At 50.8% G+C, this 25,467-nt stretch overlaps 7 protein-coding genes across 7 annotated transcripts; 3 read left to right on the top strand and 4 right to left on the bottom strand.

Annotated features, from left to right (window-relative positions):
• Positions 1 to 1,721: 1,721 nt before the first annotated feature.
• JN550_009863 (uncharacterized protein) lies at positions 1,722 to 3,401 on the top strand (the record flags this gene model as incomplete). Its single annotated transcript, XM_049321981.1, has 2 exons — positions 1,722 to 2,657; positions 2,715 to 3,401. The coding sequence occupies 2 exons, from the start codon at positions 1,722 to 1,724 to the stop codon at positions 3,399 to 3,401; spliced, it is 1,623 nt and encodes a 540-aa protein (XP_049168185.1).
• A 7,599-nt stretch (positions 3,402 to 11,000) lies between these two features.
• Positions 11,001 to 12,650, bottom strand: JN550_009862 (uncharacterized protein; the record flags this gene model as incomplete). Its single annotated transcript, XM_049321980.1, has 1 exon — positions 11,001 to 12,650. The coding sequence occupies one exon, from the start codon at positions 12,648 to 12,650 to the stop codon at positions 11,001 to 11,003; it is 1,650 nt and encodes a 549-aa protein (XP_049168184.1).
• Positions 12,651 to 13,743: 1,093 nt separating this feature from the next.
• On the top strand, positions 13,744 to 14,802 carry JN550_009861 (uncharacterized protein; the record flags this gene model as incomplete). The annotated part of the gene is made up of 2 exons (XM_049321979.1): positions 13,744 to 14,441; positions 14,526 to 14,802. 2 exons carry the CDS (start codon positions 13,744 to 13,746, stop codon positions 14,800 to 14,802), a joined length of 975 nt encoding a protein of 324 aa, XP_049168183.1.
• Positions 14,803 to 14,919: 117 nt separating this feature from the next.
• On the bottom strand, positions 14,920 to 15,667 carry JN550_009860 (uncharacterized protein; the record flags this gene model as incomplete). Its single annotated transcript, XM_049321978.1, has 3 exons — positions 14,920 to 15,067; positions 15,140 to 15,320; positions 15,472 to 15,667. The coding sequence occupies 3 exons, from the start codon at positions 15,665 to 15,667 to the stop codon at positions 14,920 to 14,922; spliced, it is 525 nt and encodes a 174-aa protein (XP_049168182.1).
• Positions 15,668 to 17,053: 1,386 nt separating this feature from the next.
• JN550_009859 (uncharacterized protein) lies at positions 17,054 to 18,174 on the top strand (the record flags this gene model as incomplete). Its single annotated transcript, XM_049321976.1, has 5 exons — positions 17,054 to 17,441; positions 17,587 to 17,601; positions 17,661 to 17,738; positions 17,866 to 17,962; positions 18,132 to 18,174. 5 exons carry the CDS (start codon positions 17,054 to 17,056, stop codon positions 18,172 to 18,174), a joined length of 621 nt encoding a protein of 206 aa, XP_049168181.1.
• Positions 18,175 to 18,842: 668 nt separating this feature from the next.
• Positions 18,843 to 22,211, bottom strand: JN550_009858 (uncharacterized protein; the record flags this gene model as incomplete). The annotated part of the gene is made up of 5 exons (XM_049321975.1): positions 18,843 to 19,216; positions 19,308 to 19,558; positions 19,620 to 19,730; positions 20,465 to 21,266; positions 21,323 to 22,211. The coding sequence occupies 5 exons, from the start codon at positions 22,209 to 22,211 to the stop codon at positions 18,843 to 18,845; spliced, it is 2,427 nt and encodes an 808-aa protein (XP_049168180.1).
• A 679-nt stretch (positions 22,212 to 22,890) lies between these two features.
• Positions 22,891 to 24,922, bottom strand: JN550_009857 (uncharacterized protein; the record flags this gene model as incomplete). Its single annotated transcript, XM_049321974.1, has 4 exons — positions 22,891 to 23,434; positions 23,604 to 24,058; positions 24,139 to 24,263; positions 24,316 to 24,922. 4 exons carry the CDS (start codon positions 24,920 to 24,922, stop codon positions 22,891 to 22,893), a joined length of 1,731 nt encoding a protein of 576 aa, XP_049168179.1.
• Between the last annotated feature and the right edge of the window lie 545 nt (positions 24,923 to 25,467).

The following is a 25,467-nucleotide window of genomic DNA, read 5'->3' as shown; positions in this document are numbered from 1 at the left end:
CCCCCCCCCCCCCCCCCAAACTTAACAGTCAGCTCTTTTGTTGCGGCTTTTGGTTCCGCTCCCCCCCAGGTTGAAGCCGAGTTTCTAGGCCCTCATGTATGCTTGATTGGAGTGACAGTCGCAAACAGTCAACTAAAATAGGCCATGTTTCAGCATGGCCATTCCATGCGCTCTTCAGCGTACCGGGGTCTTCATTCTCTCGCCCGCACTCCCTCTATCTCTATACATAGGCCAGGCTCCTTACATGCAGCGTGATTTCAGCAACTGCAGCACTAGATCTGAGTGTTAGAGCTTAATGAGGCTTGACCTCCTGGCATTGCTTTGTTACGAGCAGTAGGGCTGCTGCTGCAGCCCTGAGCCGGGGGTTGATTGGTTGTCATTTGGCGAAGTTGTTGTCAAGGCCCATCCAAATGCAAGCATCCGGGCTGGCGGAGATGGGTCTGAGGATTCCGTCACGGCGTTGTGTGCCTGTCCATCACAATGACTTGCATCATAGGCCAGAGCCAAGACCCGTCCAATCCCGATACAATAGTCTTGTGTGAAACCGACACGCCCGCTTGTAGCTACCGCTGTTGAGGTCTCGTCCCTGGTCCCGGTGCCGTGGGACGAAGACCGGCGAACTTGGGGGTTCTATCATCGTTGTTGCGAGCAGGCGTTGTGGTGTAGCCGTGGACGGACATTAGGTCCTGTGTGTGCCTGTGTTCCCTGAAGTCGCCCCCTCACACACATAGCACAGGAACAATCTCCCCGAGCGGCCATGACGAAGTATTGTACATGGCGCCGAGCGTTGGATTGGGGCCACACACACGACTCCGTTTGCGCAACAGAAACACAGACGCATGCAAATGTGCATGGATGAAAGCACACACCAACTGGTACAAGCACAACGCAAATCCAATCCGGACAGGTACACAACCAAGGCTCCACGCACAATAGATACCACAATGTCGGACACGCAAGCCAAATTGAACCTAACTGGTCTGCATCCTCCTGGGGGTGCTGGTCCTATTCGACAAGTGCGTTGGCAGCAACCGTCTTCTCTTCCCTGGATGCTTGGCACACCCCCAATCCGTCCAGATCTCCCCAGCCCAAATCTCTGTCCATAATCCCTGCTGCTATGTGCATATGGTCCCTGCTGACCGGGGTCAGAGCTCTCCCTTCTAAGTCCTTGCCCATTGGGAATCTTGATCTTCTTTGCATGGCAACCTGGTCAGTATTCTGTTGACGCGGCACTGCACTCGCACCTTGCACCGTGACCTTGACCCTGGCCAAGACATAACACCCCGGATATTTTCCACGCCTGCACATGGGCAGCACAGGATTTGGCCCCTACCACTGCCATGCAAACCCAAGCTTCCCTTGTTGAATATCTACCGTTCCAGCACTTGTGGACTTACATCTAGACCTTCATATTTTGCACTGGGCCCATTCTTTTCTGCTGGCTGTGTCCATACCTCGCGCCTTCACACATTGTCCTGACTTCTGTGAGAGGACGCTCCTCGAACCCTTGGTCGGAGAGAAGTTTCGTAACTGCTAGACCGTACGGACGTTTGTTCTCTGCCAGAATTCTTGAGCTATCGTCAACCTGACCCTTGCAGGTCTCTTCTGCGTTTCCATACTATACGCCTCGAGTGGCACCCAAATCCAGTTGGTTTGTCGTATCCTGCTATTAGGCAATTTCAAAGCCGGCGACCACCTTCGCGGCATCAAATCGGTTCGGAATGATCGTTGATCTCTGCGACGGCTTGCCCGTCCACTTCTCCCCGGACTCCACTGGCGACGACACAACACGAAATTGCACGACGCAATCAATAGGAAACATCGGGGACTACCCAGACCTGGACGCATTCTCCAATACGGCTACGGCTTTTCAACTTGCTGAAACATCCCAACCGCCTCCGCCGTCCGACTTCCCTTCCGCCATTTGCACGGCTTCTCAAACCTATCCGCCTCCGTATACCCACTCGGCGGCTTCGACCTGTGGCATGTGGCCGACCCCGCCCTCTACGGCTGGCGAGGATTTTGAGGACTACACCTACAACGCATCACCCACAAGTGCGTCTTGTGGTGCCCACCTTGCAACGAGTTCTGCCAGATCGTCTGTCGCAAGCCCCAGCAGTTGGTCTTCACCAGAACCGCAGCATTTGGCCTTCCAGCAGGTGGTCTGGCCAGGCCAGGAGCCGCTCTCTCCGTTCTCTGTTCACATTCATTCAAATCCAACTGAGGGACATCCCCGTCCGCAGATGATGTCACACCCCTACCCAAACCAGGCATACTTGGCGGGAAGCATGAATTCGGATGTCCTCATGACAACAGACACAAGAGGCACGACCCCCGACCATGTTGGCTTCGTACCATCAGATGGCAGTTCTTCCCCAGTACCCAAGGTGGAATACGGCGAAGACTATCTGCCTGACGGAGAGAAAACGGTCTCACAGACTGGGCAAGCAACTGCTGCGCCGAATGGAAAGGGGTCCAGCAAGATGGACGAGCCGTATGCACAGCTGATTTACAAGGCTTTGATGAGCAACGGAGATCACTCGATGACGCTACAGGAGATCTACCAATGGTTTCGAGACAACACGGACAAGACCACGCCGGACAAAGAAAATAAAGGGTGGCAAAATAGCATACGGCACAATCTCAGCATGAACGGGGTAAGTCACATCTCTCACTAGTCTAGCATGCACAGTGGAATCTGACATTTTATAAAGGCTTTTGTCAAGAGAGAAAAAAAGCCTTCACCTACAACCCCGTTGACAGACACTGGCGAGCCAAAGAAGTCGAACGAATGGGTACTTACTGACGAGGCCATAACTGAAGGCGTGGAAAGCACAACTCGGTACCGCAAGAATACAACGCGCAGGGGAGGGTCTGGCTCTTATTCACGGTCGAATCACAACAACCCTCTATCAGCACGAGCTTCCTCAGGGCGAAAGGGTGGCATCACAGCCAGCAAGACAAGATCCGCCAATAACCGTGCGGCAGCACGCAGACAGCAGTACGGGGAGTTGATGGCTTCACACTTGCCAAGCAGCAGCCTCGTGCAGGACCACGATTACTACAGCCGGCATGCTAGCATCGGGATGCCTGACCCGCAGGGAGGAGGCCCGGGTGGCGGCCAGGGGTACTACTTCGGCCCTGGGCAACCTCAGCATCAGCTTCTTCATCAACCCAACCCACACTCACAGCTTGACCCGAACGCTTACAGCCTAGAGGATGTAACCGGCGTCTATGAGGCCCCACTGGCTCCTCAAGCGTCCAGTGACCCCTCACAGCTGTCGTCACACCTCCCCCAAAGCTTCAGCAACCTCTTCATTGACGACATTGGCCAGACTGCCGCAACATCATCTGCTCATCTCCATTACAACTGGGCGGACGGCAGCCAGTTTCAGCAATAGTCTGGGACCAGAGCATTGCGCTGCCAGAAGTGCTTGTGTTCCCCCCTGGGGTCACCCACACCCGGTAATTTCCGCGGCAAATGCAGCCGAGACGAGAAGACCGTTGAACCCCTCCAGGAGTGACTTGGTTGGGTACCGGTCCATACCCGGGCGGCCTATACGCTTGTGTAAGCCACCATTTCAACTAGTGTTTGGAGAACTTGGCGAATGAGCGTTGGGCGGACACCGTCGGACGATAGGGTCTCTACTGCCGAGCGGTCAAGTGGGAGGGATGGTAGAGGCACGCAATAAGCACCAGGGCATGATTGGCGGTACTGGCGCACTGCCTGCATGAGCCGACATTCGATGTGCACCGGGGTGTATCATGGACCCTTCGACTTATTGCCTTGTGCCCCGCTCATGCGCATGGTATATTTGACACTGATGAACCTCTCTCTTTGCGCTGGTTGCGTCCCACGACATCTCCACGCTATTCCCCTGGCCTACTGCATACCGGTCAGATTCAATCCACATTTCTCTTGTTCAATATCGTCCACTCCGTTGGTATGCATGACCAGGCGCCAAGGACCACTCATCTTGGCAGAAATGCACCTCATTGTCGGCTGCGCGCTTGTGGCTCTGGCCAGCATGTGTTCCCCTACAGCGGCTATCCTGGACGGCAATGCCTTACGGCTCTTTTCCCTTCAGAGAATTTCTCAATAGACTACAGATAGGACTACAGTGCGAGGGAGGCACAACAGACACAATGTAATACGGTTCACGGCGCACGATACCCCATCATCTGGGAGGCATACATTCGCTTTGCATTTTCCTTTGTTCGTCCCTTTGGCTGGCGGGAGGATTTGGTTTTGACTGACGCGTTCCGACTTTGGCATTCTTCTAGCGATGTCCACACGCGGAGTCCTCATGTCCATGTCTCTTTTTTCTTTTCTAGCAAAGGTTTGGGTCCCGTTGTCACATTTTCTCCCCCCCCTCAGATTCTCTGCATGGCTGGGTTTGTAAAGTCTAGGGTAGAGCCTTTGGTGTGGTGAGAATGAATAAGAATTCAACTAATGAAACCGTCTAGATCCTGATTAAAGCACTTCGCGACCCCAGGTTAATGACTACCGTGACATAAAAAGGACCCAGTGATCCCGCATGTAAACTCAATCTCGTGACGACGTTACAATGCATGGAACCATAAATCGATCTGATCCCCTTGTAGCACTCATCATCATCATCATCATCATCATCATCACCAGCAGCGGAGCATGACCGACAGTACAGGGTGGACGTGAGAGAGGCTTGAAGCATGGGGCTCCCCTGAACCCTGCCCATGTCTCTGTCACCACGGTTCCTATTCCTTCCGTACCATTGGATACCCCTCGCGCTCCATCGGGGGAACCACAACATGTATGTCGCTATATTTTCAGACCCTTGGCAAGGGTTTCTATTGGCGCGCCGTTGCCTCGGGTCGCCCACCCCCCTGTCATCGGTTGGTCGGGACAGGGGTGCCAGATTTTAGAGCGGCGCAGGGGATCAGTCTCTCGAGGTCTAGGATTCTATTGTCAACCTGATCCTCTCAGCCACTGGAGCATCGCCGGAGGCTTGTTCACTGCACGACCCTTACGACAAACGATTTCTTACCAGCGACAATTGTTGAGAAATGATCGAATGCGCCAGACCGTGTTGGATTCTCGGCGCCATTACGCGAATAGCTCCATTGCCAAGGCCTAGGTCCATACCTAGGTAGCCTGGTAGGGCTGTCCAGGTACAGACATGTCCAAGGCGGTGGAGTAGCTCACACGACGCTAGACGGAGCACGACAACACTGCCACAGACCACCAAATTTGTGCCGAATGACCAAGGATGAGGCTGGTCGATCCGGCCAAAAACATTCCCTTTTTCTCCTGCAACATTCCGTAGTCTATCATAATCGTATCGAAGCATAAGTTCGCGACACTTGGGCCGATGACTCATAACAATCGAGATTTGGCTCATGAAACCTGGAACTATCGCGACTGTGTTATGTATGATATGATGTACACACAGTGAGTTGCTTCGCGGAGCGTCTCTAATAGCCGGGCCCAGTCAAATCTACTACCAATCCCTCATCCCCCAAGGTAGCAGTGCGGAGCGGTCCTACCCCAAACTAGCTTTCCTCCCCTTGTCCTCCTCGTTTCCTCCCATTCCGCTAAGGTTCCGGCTTGCATTAGCTTGGTGTGCACCATGATGTGATAATGATAGTTTATGGATTCTGCAATTGCCATTTTTTCTTCAATGGTGCGATCTGCTGGGTAATGGATTGTCCCTTGATATTAGAAGTTTGCGCATTTGTCCACTGTCAGGTGGTACAGGAAACGCCTGAGACCATGGTGTAAAAATAACTCTATTTCAACCCCTAGCCAGGCAGTAAGCCACACCATCAGTCATATAGTCAGTCGCACAACAGAACACGCGACCGCGTGGAAGATTTTCTCACACTGCATGCATCCCAGCCAACCATGCCGAAGACAAGGTACACCTCCCTTCCTCTCCCTTTCTGCCGGAAACGACGCCTGCGCCATGGTACAACCCCATATCTTAGGGTACGCGCTGGTGTTTGCAGGATCTTGATCAGGCAACCTTCTCACAGAGAATGCAACCTCTCCATTTCAGGGCCATCACGGTCCATCAAAGGCTTGGAGCACCTCGATGCATGGGTAAATACCTAGGCAATCGGGGTACTTATGGCCGCATATTGCGGCGCCGAAATGCCGTACCTGTCCTCCCCCATCCGTCCTCCAGGACTCGCTTAGCGCCATGACAGCGCAGGGTGTTGGCGGCGGAGGGCGGCAAATGCATGGCTGGCGGGGAGAGGAGACGAGAGGTGATTGAGTGAGGACATGAGGGACGTTGTATGACACAAAAGCCAAAAGCCAAAGACCAAACGGCGTCACAAAGGATGTAAATCGTCGTACGACTAGCCCTCACTAGGACGTTCTCCACATCTTGGAAGCAAAACCTCCCCTTGTCGTTGACTTGTCGCAGCTCATCCCAACCACGATCGCCGGGAGTGAAATGATCGACGAGCTCTCATCTACTGTTGCAGTCGCTCCACTTCCGGCTTTAAACATCATTAAAGCCATCTGAGATCTTCCTCGATGTTACCTTCAGATCCCTGTATCGAGAGCGGATCGTCGCGCCGAAACCGTTGGCACTAATGCGGTCCGAGGTAGAAGAAGTAAGTCTGATCCACCGTGGTCAGGTACGTTTGACAGCGGTCTACCGCATGCGCCAAACTCAGAAAAAGCATTGAGAGGTGTGTTCATTGCTCCTACGATTGGTGATCAGGCAGTTTGACAGCTGCCACGTTTCCTAGATTGGCAGCGTCATGGCTGGCGCATGGCTGGCGCATGGCGATGTGAGGCACGGCGGATGCACGGGTTTCCTTTTCGGATCGAATAAACACAAGTTCTGAGCCGATTGAGTCAGACCAATTACCCATCCAAGGAGGCCGCATCTTGGGCCGGTGCTATCCATGATCCAGTGGTACAAGTGATGTCTCTGTTAGGCAGCGATTGCTATCTTGGACCGTTTCCAGAACTGGTACCACTTTTCGATGGACATAGGGTCCGGAGGAGCTCCGGGGCCACAGCGTCGTGCAACAAGGCTGTGGCTTGGCTATTACACCATTCAGGCCACTCCTTGCTCGCGGAATGCAAGAAAGAGAACAAGGAAGCCGACGTCTCCACCCTTGAACAGATACGATACCAACGGCTTATTCCGAACCAGCGCAGAGTCCCCACTGGTTTTGATTATGTTACGAGTTACTACGTTGCCTCTCGAATGTAAGCCAAGATCAGTAATCAAGGTCACACGGGTGTCGCCAGAGCAGGAAAAAAAGCACGATATAATGATTCACTGGAGTTGTGATGATAACGCCAGACCGTTATCCAGACCCAGAGCGTTGGGTCGCATCACACACCCACCGTAGGTCTGAGGTCATTTGAGAGTAGCTATATCCCAACGATGATGTGAGTCTCTCCAACCTTGCGCCTTTTCGGTGCAATTGACCGGCATACCACATTTGCGGCTCAACCGGGCGACAATGCAATCTTTTCGTCTTTTCGGGCACAAGCGTTTTCCCATGTCTAGAACTAACATCCTTAATAATTTCCTTTTTGGAGGGGCCATCAATACGTGGGCGTGGATGGGACTTCTTGCGTTCTTCAGATGGTGACCACACTTTACGGGTACCATATCCGTCCCAGTTTCCGGATCCGGCAGCCATCCAAGGGTCAACCATGTTGAACAAAGGCGACAGCCCCTTGTCAACTTCGTGTATCAATGACACTTTGCATCTTTGGAATCCAACTCTCGATACTGTTGGGCTAATTCGACCAGTCACGAGTAGCCCCAGGTGCACACGTAGCTGAGATGATACACTTGCTTCACCCGGAGGTCTCCGGTTGGGTAACATCTTACATACGTGTAACATGCAACCGTTTGTCGATTTCTATGGCGGTCAGTCATTGAACGATATGGAGGATCATGGACGGATCGACTGGTACAAGCCTCGGATTCTACGTGTAAGTTTCGGAGGATTATGCATACTCAAAGATCGCCACAACTGAGAATTGAAACATGACCTGTCGTACAAACGCGGGGCATAGTGGTATTTCACGACGGCGCGCTCCGCTCCTCCCGGGTGATTGGAGCGGGGCCTCCTCCTGGGCGGAAACCTCCTGGGCATTCGGAAAATTAGCATGGCGCCGATGAACAGGCCGAACTAAACGCCTTAGACGCCCAGCTCTGTCAGTGACAAAACCAGCTGTGTTTGGAGCAGGGGTTAAATCACCCCGTGCAGGTGGGAGGCACAGTAACAAAACATGAACCCGTGATTCATTCGCGGATTTTCAGTCTCCGCTGCGCTTGCATTGCCTCTGCCGTGTGTGCGTCCCCGAAGGATCCCTTGCGAACGTTGCTCAGCCTCCGTTACCGCAGTGCAGGGATGGTGTATGTATATAGAAAACGCAACAAGGACGTTGGGCCAACGGCTCGGTATACCGACGGTTCGCTACTCGCAACATGCATACACAGCCATCGTGCGATAAAGTCGGCGAGCATCATCAATGCTGCGTCGTGCGGCTGGGGACTTCACTGCGCATTGAAGGGCAAAAAGAAATTCGCTCTCCATCCGTGTACATGGTTACCAAACTGCTGGGCTCCGGATTCTCTTGGCTTGCCGTGAATAGGCCGAGTCTATCGGTGACCCTAGGGAATACCGGATTAAACGGCCTGGGCGCAAATTCATGGACCTGGCCTGTGCTCCGTAACTGCCAGCAGCGGGTGGCATAAGGAAGCAGACACTGCCTTGTCTTCAAGAAGTAGTGCGCTAGTGACCCACATGTAAGTCCTTTGATCGAGTCAAATTGCATCGGGAAGTGTCAATACAAGTAGTTGGAACTACTGAGGTGAAATCACACGTATGTACCTAATATCGGCGCAATATGACCTGAAAACCAGGAACAGCAGTGATAAGGCTTGTACGGCGGTCGCCTACTTGTGGCCGAAAGCTACAATAGCTTTCGATTCGAGACGACTTATAGCATCTTTACCCTTTATTCTCATACCAATTCAATCAAGGCCTTCATTCTTTTCTTCTCCCATGATGACAATTCGTGCACATAGAATCGCGCGGTTGGTGTGGAATTTGCGTGTGCTTTTCATTTTAGGAATCATGATGACATTGCTCGAAGGAAGAGCTACTTGTATATACAGCTTTAGGTAAGCTTGTGATAGGGCATAACAACGAATCGGCGGGTTGCAGCCTTAAGTTATACTGATAAAAAGGATTATAAGCAAAGGAAATAGAAAATAGACAAAAAGACGGCCTAGGCGGCGTCAAGCCAGTCATCAGGTCTTACGTCCTTGGTATAGATCAGTGACGCTAGATAGACTTCATATTACATCTTAAAGTAGAGGACTGTATAAAGAAAAAACAATGTCGACTAGAGGGTCATCTTTCACTGATGTAACTAGAATCAAATCTATATATAACTTGTTACATAAATGACCTTGCAACGCGTAACGAGGTCCATCGAGACTTGAGTTTTCTTCTCTACTGTGTCTTCGGAAAGTGTAAGACCAAGGCTGGCAAAGCTCTATTGAATATTGCAGTCCTTCTTAAACACTCAGATGGCAGCCAGCTTTGTCACTATATTTCCGAATTCGCCGTCATGTATACTCGTCTGGTCGTAACAGAATAAAAGAGGGACTTGCCAGTTCATGACTTCAAGTACTTCAAGTCGATGCTGCGAAGGTCAAGTCAAGTCGGTAGCTTTGAGGTCCGCTTGCGACTGACCATAATGCAAAGGTAGTGAATACCGACTCACTGCGTTTTCAAGAATTCTAGAATAAAGGTACGACGAGAGCTAAAAAGATAGCCGACCCATAAAAAACATACAACACCGGGTATTCGCTGGTGGTCACCCACCCAACTACTAATCCAGCGGTTACCAGTTTATCTATGGGAGAGCGGACGGGATCCCGAATTCTCTAGTACCTATGGTCGTATGTGCTGATGAGCTGCTCTGTTGGTACTCATATTCGGTCACGGAACGGTCGCTGCGCGGGAAAGGCGGCCGTCGCAAGCCAACTACTGCCCATGGCAGAACAAAGGCGCACAGTTCAAAAGGGTGGACCCAAGCGTTAGCACCTTTAAGAATTAAATATTCTTCAGAAGGTGGTACCAGCACTGGATCTTGCATTGAATGATGGGGAATGAGAGTGTCGCTCTGTATCGTGGTCTAGCGGTGCTGCAAGCACGTAATAGCGTACCCAAGTTCAAGAGGACCGTATACCGGATGCCGGGGTAATTCGACACTACTCCGATATTCGTACAGTCATATCTTCCAGGTTGACAGGTCATGTGGCTCAAAACAGTCCTCTGAGGCTGTGGTGACACGATGCATGTTCAGGAAGCCTCGGTCTAGTCTCGGCAATCGTAAATTTGCTCCCTCTCAGTGAAAAGTGACATGATGCAATTAATGTGCATGCCGCGTAACGCTTCTTGCAGTATGAGCAGCGCCGCAGGCATCGGGGCAACAGCATGCATGTGCGAAGGCGACGCACCGTGGCAACGTCCCCTAGGGAGGTAGATCTGCTGGTGAAACATGGGAAGCACTGACTTGATACCCAACGTCGTGTGCCGGTGGGAGTGACGGAAGGGCTATGGGCAGTGGCGTATCGCCTCCAAAACATGCAGTCGCCCGAAAGATGCCTCAGTGATGCCGAATGCGGTCAAAAGCAGAAAGTTGTGTGATCCTATATGCGTCAGCCCGTTGGGCGTGCCGGGCCGAGAGACTAGGGCAATGGCTACCACAGCAGCGAGTGTGGAATACACAGATATGTCCCGTAGAGTTCGGCATTTGCGTGCCCATGTACGAACAAAACATATCGAGGTGAAAATGACGTCGTCTGCTGACATGATAATAACCTATGAGCTTCAAGGGGCACCCAGAAGGACACAAGCTGAGAAGCACTCCAAACCACAATGTCAATATTGACTAGCGGGATTTCGAGGGAAGAATATGGGCTGATCACTCCTATTTTTCTATTGAGCACGTACTTCAGCTTCTAGAACTTCCGCTTCTTCTTAGCTGGCGCAGCGGCTTTCTTCTCGAGTTCCTTTGCAAGTTCCGCCCGCTTTCGCTCCGCCTTTTGTTCCTCGCTCTCAGTTTCAGCAAGCGTGCCCGAAGGTGACTCCCCACGGACAGTTTTCCTTTTTCCAACTGCTCCCAGCCTTCGAGACGTGGGTTTGGCTGAGGTGGATGGTTCCCTTCCGGAAGCCTCAGGACTTGCCGCCTCATCCTCTGGTGACACGGAGGTTTGCCTCATTTTATTTCCAACCCGCCCAAGCCCGCCAAGCTTCCGTTTTGGGGGCGGGGACGGGTCATTCGTAGGCGCAGGTGAAGCGATCTTTGGGGGTGCGTCTTTATCCGACTCTGAAGCAGTTTCGTCGCCAGTTTTGGTTGCTTGCACAGAAGGAGAAGCCTGTGGAGATGAACCCCTCCGGGGTTCGGTGTGCTTGGGTCTAATGCCGACCTGACCGAGGCGTGCTGCTGGTTTCCTTGGTGGCGGATATTTTACTGATTCTGTCTCTGATTCTGATTCCGTTTCATCATCCACTGTTGCTGTCTGCCGAGACGACTGGCTTGAGACGGGCTGCGTCGCTTTCGTCTGACCAAGAGCACCCAGGCGGGATTTCCCATGTTGAGCAGGAGCTGGGTGGCTATCTGGGATTGCTTCCACGTCTTCATCCGTAGTGTCATCGCCAATCTGTGCGTTGTCTTTCCTTCTCGAAGCTAGGTGTGGAGGTGTAGCTTGAACCTGGAAGTCATCGTCCTCATCTATGGCGGGCTTCGGCTGGTGAGTCTTAGCATCTTTAGAAGCTTCTGCGTGCCCTGGCTTCCCTTCCGGTTGCACACCGCTGATAGGCTTCGAGCCGATGCTAGCCCACCAGCTACTGATATCATCTGAGGCTGTCAAGCCCATATCAACACAGTGAACAGGCTCCGAGAAGACTCCCTGAACGAGCGAGGCCACATCATCCGGAACTTCCTCAGAGTCGAGGTTTTTAGACCGCCACTCGTTTTCTTTGAAAGGTCCAAGGCCCCTGACCTTCTCTTCCGCGAACTCCCTAGATGGCTTGCGCTTTCCTGTTAGGGTATTGAAGATATTGTCCAGACCTATTCCTTCGTTTTCCAGTTTTGTGAGAAGTTTGTCAATGATGGCATCTTTCTCTTTGAGACTGCTGATGAGCATTTCGATCTCCCGAGCACGGGTGTGTTGCGCCTGAATCAGAGGAAGCACCAACTGTGATGTCACCAAAGCCGAGGATCCCTTCTTTAACTGAAAAGGCCACTTCAGAGGCTTCAAATCGCCAGGCAGAATGCATGTGACCGTCAACCTGAGTCCGTCTTCTTCATGTTCGGATGAGGCAGCCAGAGTGAGGCTGGTTTGACTGTAGTCTTCTAATGAAGTATCAAAAGCGGCCTGTATCTTGGTCAACAAGATGGACATCTGCTCCGAGCCCTCGGTAGGATCGATACTGGTGTCTTCATTTAGACTGCGTTTCACAATACCCTTTCGATCTAGTGATTCAACCCAGACATTCGCCAGATCAGTAACGTGCAGTGTGTAAGAGTTCAGGCCAAAGTCGGGCAACACCAACAAGGCCGGCACATCCTTGAAAGTGGGGAGCGGCTTCCACTTCATCGTCGCCATGTTGAGAAGACTGCTGATGGATGTGTAATGCAGGTTCTGGCGCGATTGACGACCTTCACCTTCACCTTCACCTTCACGCCTGGCCTGTGCTCTGGAAGTACAGTACAAAGGAGGGTGCGGGTGCGACTGTCGTGGAATTATCAGTACGACGGGTACCAATTGCTCAAGTAGCGAAGGGCACGAGTGGCGGGGATGTCTTCTATAAGTTAGCTCTCATAGTCAGTCCGTGCTTGATAGGTGAGATGGATCGATTGTACCTAGGCGTTGGGCCAACGAGCCTTGCTGGATGTGTTACTAGTCGCGCTTGATCGCAGCCTCGAGGTGTGATGGCAGCGCCGAATGAAGTGGGATGGTCTCAAAGCCTTTGCTGGTACAACTCTGAACATGTGGTGATCACATACAGAGCTGCTGTTTGAATGGCTGCAGGTAGCCTTGCGCTCGGGGATTTGGGTATGCTGTATCAGGCAGACGCGACAACGATGGATCCTTGTTGTTTTCAGGCCTGAGGAGCGCTGGGGGAAGAGGGAGCACGGGCCAGTTCGTCCCCCCAAGCCGCCTGAGGCACCGACAACCACAGCTCTCGCTAGATTTTACTTTTACGTGAGACTTGGTATGCGATGAAACAGTCACAAGTCTCAGAGGCAAAGGAAGTATGGAGACGTATAGGACATCGGTCAATTACAGAAAAACCTCTGGCGGCAGCGCATCGTAATATAAACGCATCTTGCACGTTCCACAACGTGGTGTGCTGGAAAGTGGAACAACATAACCTCCATAGTGCAAGCTGGAACGGAACGTGCTTACAAGCGAGATAATCATGCGAGTCTGAGTAATGGAAAATTCCAATTGCGCACTCGTATGATTCACCATCACTTCTCAGCAGCAAGACGGGCTGGCACCTGTAACCGCGTCCGGCCCGGAGTGGATAAAGGAACGGACTGACCACCGCCGGAAGCGGCTTGGCCCGGAATGACGTAGTAGACGGCCATACTAGCCACTACGTGCCAAACCGAGCTCCGGCAAGCTCTTCTTCAACACGCTCGATACTGTATAGATATTTCGCCACAGTCGACTTCGGGGGACGCAATACGCCATGACGACATATGAGGCTCGGCGGTTGGAGAATATCAAGCGCAACGCGGCCTTGATCCACGACCTGGAGCTTGAACAGCACAGCATCGCACCAGCACCTCAGCCGCACAAGTCACGCCCGGTGAAGCGGCGTAAGTTAGAGACTGGACAGGCGACGCGCACTTCTAAACGCATTGCCAACGCGTCTACGCGTCCAAACTACAACGAGGATGCGCAAGACGCCCGAAAGATCTCCGTGTTGCAGAAGGGAGCGACGGCACGGACAAGAAAGGCCCCCGAAACACAGGTGAAGTCGCCAACACCAGAATCGGGCAAGGGAAAACTGGACTTGGACGCCATCCGCGCTGGTTGGGTCTGCTGGACGCCCACGGAGCCGATACCGACTCAGGATGAGTTTGGCACATACCATTTCTCTTCTCACCCTGCCTTCACGCCCAATAAGTCGCCCGAGGAAATCATACGCGAAGGCTGCTTTGGAGGCTCATATTGGCGACCCTTATATTCCAAGTATTTGAGGACTACTGTGGAGGGTGATTGGACGGAGCTGCCTGCACAGTGGTCGGCGAATCTGGATATTGAACGGTACCTCACCAGCTCAACGTACGACCCGGAGGTGAACAAGTACGGTGTCGCCTGCGGCCAGTCCATAGAGCAGTGGGAGGATAATGGCTGGATAGCACACGACTATGATGTCAGAGGGTAAGTGAGGTCCGGGGTTCAATGTTCGTTGTAACAACAAAGCCCGTCAGCCGCTTCTGCGCCCGCTACTAACTAAGTCAACAGGTGGTTCCAATGGTATTGCAGGTTCTGGATGGGCAGGAGATGCGAGGATGACGAGCGTCAAATTTCTCGGTGGAAGAAGTGTGTCGGCGAGACTGGGCGGTGGAGGAGGACGCTCTTGAAGCAGTATGTGCAGAAAGGGATACGTAGCGTCTTTGACGAGGGAGATGAAGATCAAGACAGAGGCGATGTGTCACCGGTTGTGAGCCAGACATGCTTGCACTGGGCATACGAAGTTAGACAGGATGCCCTCGATCGGTATTGGGCCGAGGGGAAATAATAACCGAACCTTGCGGTTTAGGTATACTGACTATCTATGCTACATCGCCATCATAATTCGTAGCCTATCAGTCGCTCTCAATTCTTGTACAATGGGGAGCCCTGTTCGCGACAGCAACTATGTACTCATGATGGACCAGGCGATCTGGACGTCGTGGCCATCGGGCTGGCCGCATATCATCGTACCGAGAACACCGACCAATCCACCGTGAGTGAAACCGGCAATCGCCTGCCCAACGGCTCGGCGAAAATCTTGGTTGCCGATCCTGCAAAACAAATGTGACATTAGTATTAATGTATCACGGGCGATCTCCGGTTGCATATGCGTTGATACATACCAAACACGTGAGTTGGCGCCGTCGGGGCGTGAGACCCGGAAGCTACAGGTCCCAGCGGATGCTATGCTCTGCGCGCTCGTGTCCCAGTCTGTCAAGTCCCAGTATCCACCTCGAGTGGCCCATAGATCAGCCAACACCTGACAGTCAGCGCTGCGTGCCGGAAGAATCCCCGGATCGGACACTAGAATAAGAGCGTTAGTCATAGGAAATAAACCATATCAAGTGTTAAGAAACCGTGAGCACCGGGGACGTTGTTGAGAGCTGACAGAATTGCTGAGCCTAAGAACAGTCGGATATGAAAGACGTTTAGACTCCTGGCATAATTGGCTTACTGTTCTTCCCGTCTATGCCGGAGCAGATTATTTGCCAGGAATCGGTTGGTACAAATGGGGAACTGAAGCGTCGGTCAAGCGAATGCCCATCATACGGAGATTCGGTGGCATTGGTAGGCTTGGCAGTTGGCATAGCCAAACCCAGTCCCTGGAGAGGGCCAATAAGCATGACCCAGAGCTTCAAAAGCTGCTTCATTCTATGGACGGCGTTTACTTGTGTGGTGATGTGTTTGGATTGTCAAAGAAATAGGAGTCTCAATAAAGTAACGGGTGGTCAATACTGGTTGTACGAAGCATGGATCAAGGAGATGGCTTAGAAACTTGCAGCTGCAGTTTGAATTTATAGTCTACTTTACTGTGTGGCCGGGCGAGTTCTCGTCATACATGTTTCATCCTTCTCGTGGATAGATGGTGAATATTATAAAGTTGGCCACTTCTACTTTACCTTTAAAACCATAGGCTATCCCCAGCTGCCTCGAGAGGTAGCGGGAGAGTCTGTAAACTTTTGACTTTGTAACTTCGGACGTCAGAAGTTCTAGGCTCATCTAAAATTCCGCCATAGGTCATGAGCAGAGCACCCCTTCCAAGTGCTAGGCTTTGTCCGCAGAGACTCTGTAGCACAAGTTAATTTTACAATGGAGTTTGTGGTATCACTTTGATAACTCAAACTGTGCGTACACAACGTCGACTGAGCTTGCAAGCAGGTCAACTGGCAATGAAGTGTCTGTATCATGTACCTGCACCTATCACAGATTGGGGAGAGTCTGTGTGTGTACCAAGAAAGTTCTCCTACCCACGAACACAAGAAGACTTTTAGTGTTAAGTCCAGAACGCTTAGAGTTAGTACGGGAAACCCCACGACGTACCTGCGTTGGCAAGATAGCTAGCTGAGAGTCTCGAAGCCAGGATAGGAATGAGACTTGATTGGTACACCGTCTACCCGCGCAAAGTCTGTTAGACTTGCTCTACATCTCTTAGCGGAGCTGAGCGTGAGATTGCCACAGTTAGGTAACCTCATGCCCATAGATAATACGTAAAAGATCATTCTACGAGACAATATATCTCTCTAAGTGAACAAATGTACTTCGCTCGGCCCTGAATGCACAAGACAGCTTACTCACGTTGAGCTTATCCACCTATCAAATGAGTGTTCATGAAAGCTGCACACGGCAGCAATAACTCCCCGACTACAAGTAATTTGCCCAAGTTCGTTGAATTGTATGATTATGTAGACACATCACCCCGGTAGATGGGTAGCCCTTAGATGCGACCAGTCAATTTAGAAGATGTGACTAACTTCCAGGTTACTTAATGTTGACAGCAGCCGATGTGGGGCTGCCGAAATACTACCGGCCAGAGCACCCGCAACCATCCCGCCTGTGACTCTCCAACGCACTCGACCCTCCTCATTGATCAACGCGGAACTTCTACAGGCACCACCGAGTCTGCTTCTTGACAATCCTTTACCTGCCGTCTCACGGGTTTCATGCCCCTTCGCTCGCTACACCGTTTAGCGACTCGACGCTGGCCACTTGTGACGTCACCAGTATCCGCTCGCTTGGAACGACGAGTGGTGACCAAGATGAGCAAAACACAAGAGCCGGCCATCACCAAAGTCTCGGACTTGGAGACTCGCGATGCAAAATGGATCGCCCTGAAGAAATTGGAGTTCACCGACCAAACGGGCAAAAGCCGCACCTGGGAAGTTGCGACCCGGAAAACCAGGGGCCAGGCGGGCGTTGATGCCGTCGCGATAGGCAACATCTTGTTGCATCCATCTCACCCGCCCGCAACCATGGTCGTCATTCAGTATCGTCCGCCCCTTGACGCGTATACCGTGGAGTGGCCCGCTGGTCTTATCGATGCCGACGAGACTGTGGAACAGGCCGCCGTTCGAGAGTTCAAAGAAGAGACTGGTTACGATTGTCGTGTCGTATCCATAAGCCCGGTACAGTCGGCAGATCCAGGCAGTAAGTGACATTCCGCTCAGCCCTCGATCCCCCTTTCCAACTCGAAGCTGTCTTGGGCGGCACATTCTCCACCGACAGACCCAGGCATTTAGTCCACACCAACGAAACGAATCTACTGAGAAACCTACTAACTTGGAATCACTAGTGTCCGACGCAAACAGTGAGTTCCATCGAGCCAAGGTCGCTACAACACGCCCCACGTGTCTCACAAGGAATTAGTGCAAATGGCCATGGTGGAGGTCCAGCTTGAAGAGAATGCTCCTCTCCCAGAACAACGACTAGACGATGGTGAACTGAGTAAGTCAACATTTCCAGGCAATGCCCTCGGGATTAACTGCGGCATTTGCTGTCTTGATCTCCCTGAGGTCGCCGTCAAAGAAGGCCCATGGTTGGCTAGTAGAAGATTTGGTTGACATTGTTTTAGTTGAACGTGTTACTATCCCACTTGCCGACTTCTACGAGCGCCTGGTAGAATATTCGAAGCAGGATCGCATGATCGTTGCCGCAAAGCTTTTCCATTTGTAAGTTAATTGGTAGCTATCTTCTACTCGTAAGACATCTGCTTTTTGCGTGTTTCTATGTTTTGGCTTTATGCTGTGAAGGTCACGCGCTTTGCCACAGTACATTGACAGGCGGCCCATCCATGTCACACGGGTTTTCACTTGATTTTACTAACACAGTATCTTGCAGTGCGGCGGGCTTCCACTTTGCACGGACACAGAAGTACATTTGAACGATTAGATGGTTGCATAAGGCCCGATAGGTTCTGACATAGACATGCGCTTCTTCGAAAGCTTAGTGACGCATTTAGTAATACATCTGAGAGCACTACAATTCGCTATTATCCATGTGCAATCATATCCAATTCCGTGCGAGATAACGTACATCTTGGAATTCCGTACGAGTAAGCAGCCAATGACCCAGCAAATCTCTGCAAAACTAGGGTCCATTAGGATTGCTTTAATTTTACTGATACACTGTTACGAGATCTGCGCCCTTGGCCTCAGGTAACAACATTCCTTCCAGCTCTCACATTCCAAGTCAGCTGGTTCGTTTCACGCCACTTCCCGACCGATATATAGTTTCTGGCATAATTACTACATTCCTTGCATGTCATCTTCATTATGCCTATTAAGATAGGCGGTCGCTTTTGCAATGGCAGATATACAAAGCGTGAGTCTTGACTCAACATGTCAAGTGCATATTATTATGACCAAGCCTTGTCTCGATTAGGTGCCCTAGAGGCTTGATTTAGCTAATACGTGTATGAGAAACTTGCTAGCATATGACATTGTCAGTGGTTGTCTTGCCCTATATTCTCTACGTGATTTGATTTGCTAATTTCTGATGGACAATATACTTAGTCTAAGGCAACAAGTGTTGTTCTGAACTAACGTTCTCTCAAGGTTTCCCTCCCGTGATAGCATACTTGGTTGTGGCCAAGTAAGCTCCCTTGTGGGTTTCCTCCACCGCCAGAGGAATCAGCCTCTTCAACTCAGCTGCCATCTGCTCATTCTGGGTCTTTCTTGCGATAAGTTCATGCATGATTAGACCGCACTCATGCATCAAGTATGCCCAATGCGGCGGGGCGGTGTGCACGTCCGCATCGACGTCCGCTATACCCCGATCCGAGAAGATCTTGGGCAGGTCTGGATCCTGCGACTTCAGGAGGCTCATCAGCTGCTCTATGTTTGTCTTCATGTTTCCCGGCTTTGTCAGTTCCCCGTGCACAGTCTGGTTGTCCGGCTCGACCCATTGCAGATAGCCGCCGGGTTCTGTGATGGACGATTTCCGCCTTGTTAGTAAACATAGCAATGTACCGAGTGGCATCAAAAGAACTAAGCAGTAATGGAAGAAACTACTCACTCCGCATCTGGATGAATTTATCCACTACAAGCGGGACCTCGTCTTTGAGCACAACAAATACCATAAAGTGGACATTGATGATATCAAAGGCAGCGATCAACTCATCAGGAACAGGATCACGTACATCCCACTTCTGGAATGTTATGTTGGCAGGGAAAGTTTCGGGTGGTGGCGCTGCATCAAATGAGATGTCAAGACCAACGAACTGCGTTGATTTCGGAAGCCGGTCATACGCATCGAGCAGCCATATTCTTCAGTGTAATGTTTGGTCAGATGCTTACGGCCTTGGCAGGTCGGAAGTTATCCACTCACCCTGTACCAGAGCCGACGTCTGCTACTTTGAGGTTGGCAGATTCGGTATGGATTCTCGGGTGAATAAGATATCCGAAGTCCTTCACCCAATGATGGTGCATCAAGTTGAGGCTATTGAGTGGAAACTTTTGTTTGGCACACATACTCTGTTTGAGAACATTGCGGCTTCGAAAAGGAGCATGTACCGACTGTTGTCGAGGAGATCTCGAGTGAATAAATAATCATCATTTGGAGCCATGGTTAGTCGTGGGGATGAGGCCATTTACGACGAGCTCTTTTTTGTCGGAGAGAAGAGAGGCAAGAAGAGAGGGACGAGCGGAGATTAAATGTTAGTAGTTTCGTGTGCATGTACCAAAGGCGTGTTGGCAGCATGCGCTGCTGCGATTGGCCTTTATCGCCCGCTCCGCAGCCTCAGATTTAACGTGAAGACAACAAACCCGATCAAATGTGCAGGGAATTCCGTACCTATCTTACTCAGAGATGAAAACATCTCTGCATTGATGCTGACAATCTAGAAAGATCGACATCGCCGAGGCGGCGGATTAAGGTGCACTTCGCTGGCAGCCGGAACCGCTCAGGCAAATAGTATGTCGGCCAGGTTGAACCTATCCAGAATTAGGTGCCACATTTCTTTAGCCTTTCGTAATATATTCGAACCGATCTATACTTCCTATGAAGAAGTACGTCATATGAAGTCTGTGATGATTGTTTCTTGAATTCCTTCTTGAAGCAACACTTCGTGCTAACTTTGGTATATGCGCCAATTTAGGTCCTCGTAAACCTCGGTCTCACAAGGCCTGTACCGTGGTTTCTCTTGTCTATCTAAGCCAGATGTGACAACATACCTAAAATCATCCTCTGTTTCACCGCTAGCCCTCTCATATCCTATTCTGTGCCCTTTCAGCGCTTTTCTAAGCGACTCTTCGGAAACTTGACGTACGTCGATAGAGCCAAGATCATGGCGAGCGCCTTCGGAGAAATCAAGTGCCAGTAACATGTTGCTTGTATTTCTTGCCCGTGGATCTTTCAGCATGGTGACGCTCGTTGATAGGCTGAGGTTTGTGAAAAGGCAAAGGCCGAGCCAGATGGTCTCAAGGATCAGTCCGATGACGAGAAAGTTGCTGGAGAACCCCCAAACAAATCCCGGCGCCGTGTTACAAATAATCCTCTTGTCAGCCAGAAATTCAGGGGGTATTGGTTCACCACGGTAGCAAATGCAGTTTCCAAGGCTGGTAAAAGGGCCGGGTTCTGGCCCTGTGCAGCCATACCCTATATCCAGAAATGGCGCGGCGAGGTCAAACTGGGTGCCGTTGAGCCACAAGGTCGAGTTGTATGGTACAATCCCGGGGTGATTGGGGATAGAGTTATCGAGTTGTACGTTCGATCGATACATCAGCGTACCAGTGACATCTGTATACCAGGATACGTGGCTCCCATTCATAGCATGAGTCGGTTGCTGAACATACTGGAGTGTTCCAATAGAAGACTCCAGCACATTTAACGAGGAGTTCTGATCGGTACATTTCGATAGGTTTCTGGAAATCGATGGCATCTGACCACCGGCATGATCCAGTACTGAGGAAGAACCAAACCTTTTCCACTCTGAGAGGTCTGTCGCTATCCGCAACAACTGCGCCGATAAAGTATCTACATCTAGGATGTCAAAACTCTCGAAGATCTGAATTCTGTATGCTGATACTTACATGCACGCAGGTTCAAAAAGTTTGCGGAAGGTTTGGACATATTAAACTGGTCCCAAATCGTCGGTTGTGTCTCCCAGCCTCCCTGTCCATGGCGATAAGTTGGATGTTGTACCGCTTGCCCTATATCGGCACATAGTTGAACTTCCGGTGTCTCCTCTTTGATGAAGGGATCTTGTAACTCTGAAAATACAGGGCCCAATTCGACATGGCCATTTGCCAGCCCAAGGCGTACCGAGTCCAACACCCAACATATGGCTAGATCTTTGGAATCGAGCGGTATCACATCACCGTTAGGCATCGCGTAGAGCTTTCGCGATAAGTTGACATATCCGGTCGTCGTGCTCCACAGAACCGTGAAGAGGATAGTGTATCCAAGAAAGAATACTAAAAGGACGCTGTACATGAGGACTCTCGCCTTATCAATGGAAGGGAACTCTTTCACTGTCATCAAAAGAGTCTCTAACGATGATCGGGACACCCAAACCGTCATGAAGTAGTCATAGCTCACGGTCGACCGTTCCATGGTGTAGAACAGAAACCTTTTTATCACGCATCGGTACAGTATCCAGCCGTGGAGTAGGCGGCCACCTTGTCCGATGATTGTATCCCATCCCAGATCGATGAGTTTAGCTTGGCTAAAGGCTAACTGTCCAAAGGTGAGGTCTAGCTCGAATGTAGCTTGCCAAGAATCCGATGCCGGATCGGCGCACCGCGGATCAAACGTACCAGTGGTCCTTCTGGCACTGTACTTGAGATAATCCACGGCGTACTTGAGTCCCACAGGTAGAGTGATGGTTCCGATTATGAAGGCGGCCACCACAAATCTCGACCATGTATTCGGTGTCGAACGGCTGGTTTCTTCTGGAGGCTTTCCTGAATTTTCGTCCATCGTTGACACCTTTGGTGTCACATCTCGAAGTAAGACAGATGTAAACAGTGATTGAGGAGACGTGGCCCTTGAGGTACTTGGATCAGTGCCTACTTCCGCCTGTGAATCCATTTTTCTCCTCTGCGAATATTCTTGGGACTTTTTAAAGATCAAGTTAAGTAAATAAGAACCCACACAAAGACTTCGTTGCGCAAGAATGAAATCCTACCAGATTTCTGATCGATCCACATGCTGTAAACGTGTCTTGCAGCCTTTTCAATCTTAATTTAGCCCCCATGGTTGCACAAAGCTGACTGCTTCCACCCTACCACTACAAGTTTGGCCCCCAGAACCCTGCCCCCCAAATCCGGGCATTTTGGTACAAGGTATGCACACAGACAGTTGTACCAGCTGCAGATAGGGATGCGGCTGATGCAGCTCTTAGATAGATAAGAACTTAGAGGATAAGCTAGGCATTCCTCGTCTTTAATACGTCACATAGCACACCATATCAGGATCGCATCACTGGCCCACCCTTACTCACCAGGGAGAATTATCAGAACAGGCGTACTTGACTCTTATTCAATTCGTGGGATTTAAAATAAGAGTTCATAATGAGTTAGACAGAATTCCCGTTACTCTAGTTTCAACTTCATGGACAGATAGGTCAATTTGTGGGTTTATTACGAATATGAAGTAATCACCCGACATGTCTATTTTGAAGGGTGGTAACCGCTGGAGTGTTTCCATCTCCGCTCGATGATGAGGCAGTTCTCGAATCAAGCGGCTTTGCGGTAGTAAGACTGCTACCTGCCGGCGACAATATCGTGCTCGATTCCAGCACTGTAGTAGTGGGAGGGCTGTTGTCTGTAACTGACGATGAGACAATTGTTGTAGTCAAGTAGGTAACCCTAGTCGATGTGCCCTCAGTGTCGCTGTTACGTGCAGCACTGACTTCACAGTCTGTTCCATATTGAACAAGAAGGTCGAATGTTGACAGAGAGCGTTCAAACGAACCGGGCGAAGCGTACAGCTGCAACTGAGACGGCACTCCTCCGGATTCTGTGAAACCCAAATAGGAAAATTCGTCGTCTCCAGCCTCGCATCTCAGTACCTGATCAATTACTCTACATCTTGTGGTGAAGTAGATGTCCGGATCAGCTTCGATGGCTGGTGAATTGTCTATCTCTAGTGATACGACTTGAGCATCATCAGCCGGACATCCTGGGACTACAATGTGATCCCTATTAACAGTAAGTAGTTCTCCGGTACTCTCTTGTAAGCTGAAGAGAGCAACAGGTCTGCTAGAAGCATTGCGCTCTTCGATGTACAAGAGACTCCCAAAACCATTCGCTGTTACGATACTGTCAACTGACAAGTTGGTGGTTCCTGCCCAGCGGAGACAGAAGGAACCCGAAGGTGTAGCTGCTGGGGATGTTGTAGACGTAGTCACTGTTGATGGAAGTATTGTAGGAAAAAGCGTCGTCGATGGGGATACTGTAGACTGGAGTGTTATAGGTGGGAGCATTATAGATGAGATTACTGTAGTCGAGAGTGTTGTAGATAACAGTGCTGTAGATGGAAGCGTTGTCGATGAGTCTGTTTTTGTAGATGGTAGGATTGTCGGCGCAGTTGTCGTGGTTGTCCCCATTGGGATGGTTGTCGATGTGATCGTTGTCAATAGCGCTGTTGTCGAGTTGGCTGCTGTCATAGATGAAAGTGTTGTAGGCACAAGTGTTGCCGATGAGAGGCTGGTAGATGAGGCGGCTGCGGTCGATGATAGTGTTGTGGAGCTGATTGCTAGGGTCCCGACTCTTGTCGACGTTGTTGTTATTGACCTTTCTGAGATGCTTTCTAGTGTCGTACTGCTGCTACTTATCGGATCTATGATCACCTCGGATGCTCTAGAAGTCTGGATGCTAGAAGTCGCTGAGGTGGACGTAATTACTCCAGTGGTCGGCACAGTGTTTATCTGAACCGATGAGGAGCTTCTAGAAGACTGAGCTAGATCAGTGGCAGAGGAAATAGGGGAACCCTCTTCAGGTACAATGACTCCATTGACACATTGCCGCGCTAGGAGAAATGTAAGTGACAGCCCGAGTGGTACATCGCGGTTGAACTATACCTTTATAAGCAATGATCGATATGGGCTGGCACTGATCTGGCTGATTGTCCCGGCCCATGAATGTTGCATAGACAACACCTGATGGGATTTGGCAAAACCTGGCTTCACCCCCCAGAAAGTTGTTCTCGTTGACCCAATGCAGTGTTGAATTAATTAGTTCGAAGGTCTTGGAGATAGATCGTTTGATTTCCGGTACCAGCTCTATGAATGGAGCACCTGGGTCTGTGGAAATGAACTGATTTTCGCTTATCAATTCGCCGTCGGCAATCAGAAATCGCTGACCCTCACTACAATTAGCCTGCGGATCGTCAGCACCGACGAAACCACCAAAGACGGCTTGACGCTCGGAGATATCGCGTTTCTGTTGGCCGTTTGCTTGTTGAATGCTGGGAGCGATCGTGAACAATAATGCTGCATCATCGGTCGTCGTGCTCGCTGTTGTGGAAGCACCAGAAGGACTTAGAGATGCGGAAGTTGTGGTAGCAATCTGGCCAGGCGACGAAGTAGTCAGGACCGTGACTAATAGGGTGGATCGAACGGCGGTTCTAGTTTCTGGAAGGACTCCGATACCTTGTAAAGTTGCATCGTCAGTATCACCAGATTGCATGTTGACCTGGAACACAATAGAAAATGTGGGTTGATGGAGCTTGAGCCATCAAACAGGCTACTCCTCATAACCTAGATAAGGAAATAACCTGTATGGGGAATCTCACATGAGCAAGCAGACGCAAATCGTGCAATGTTGTTGCAAAGTGCGGCATATGGAGGAAAGGCAACTTGCTCGCATGTCTCTTCATTCTGGCGAGGAGCCAAAGGAGTCGGAGAGGCTGTCGCAGTCGAAAAAGTAGATGACGCTGGCCGAGTGATGGTGGAAGTGCTAGAATTAGATATCAATGTTTGAACTCTACCAGCAACAGATCGACTTACGTGGCTGATGGGGTAATTGTCACGTCTAACCATCTCGAACAGTCTGCCACGCACCCGAGGCCACAGTCAATTCCTGCGAGTAGGTGTTAGGCTTTGAGGATAGTCCACTGTGTATTAGCTGGTCACCCACGGTTAAGGCAATCATCCCTTACACAGATTCCTGAAGCTAGGCCGGGGAGGCTAGATAACAGCCATGGCAACCTGTGTCGCCTCATGGTTATTGCT

The sequence above is a fragment of the Neoarthrinium moseri genome, assembly GCF_022829205.1.
Source record: "Neoarthrinium moseri strain CBS 164.80 chromosome Unknown scaffold47_Wmoseri_CBS_16480, whole genome shotgun sequence".
NCBI classification, from domain to species: Eukaryota; Fungi; Ascomycota; class Sordariomycetes; order Amphisphaeriales; family Apiosporaceae; genus Neoarthrinium; species Neoarthrinium moseri.
This window is presented reverse-complemented; position numbering and strand designations above follow the sequence as displayed.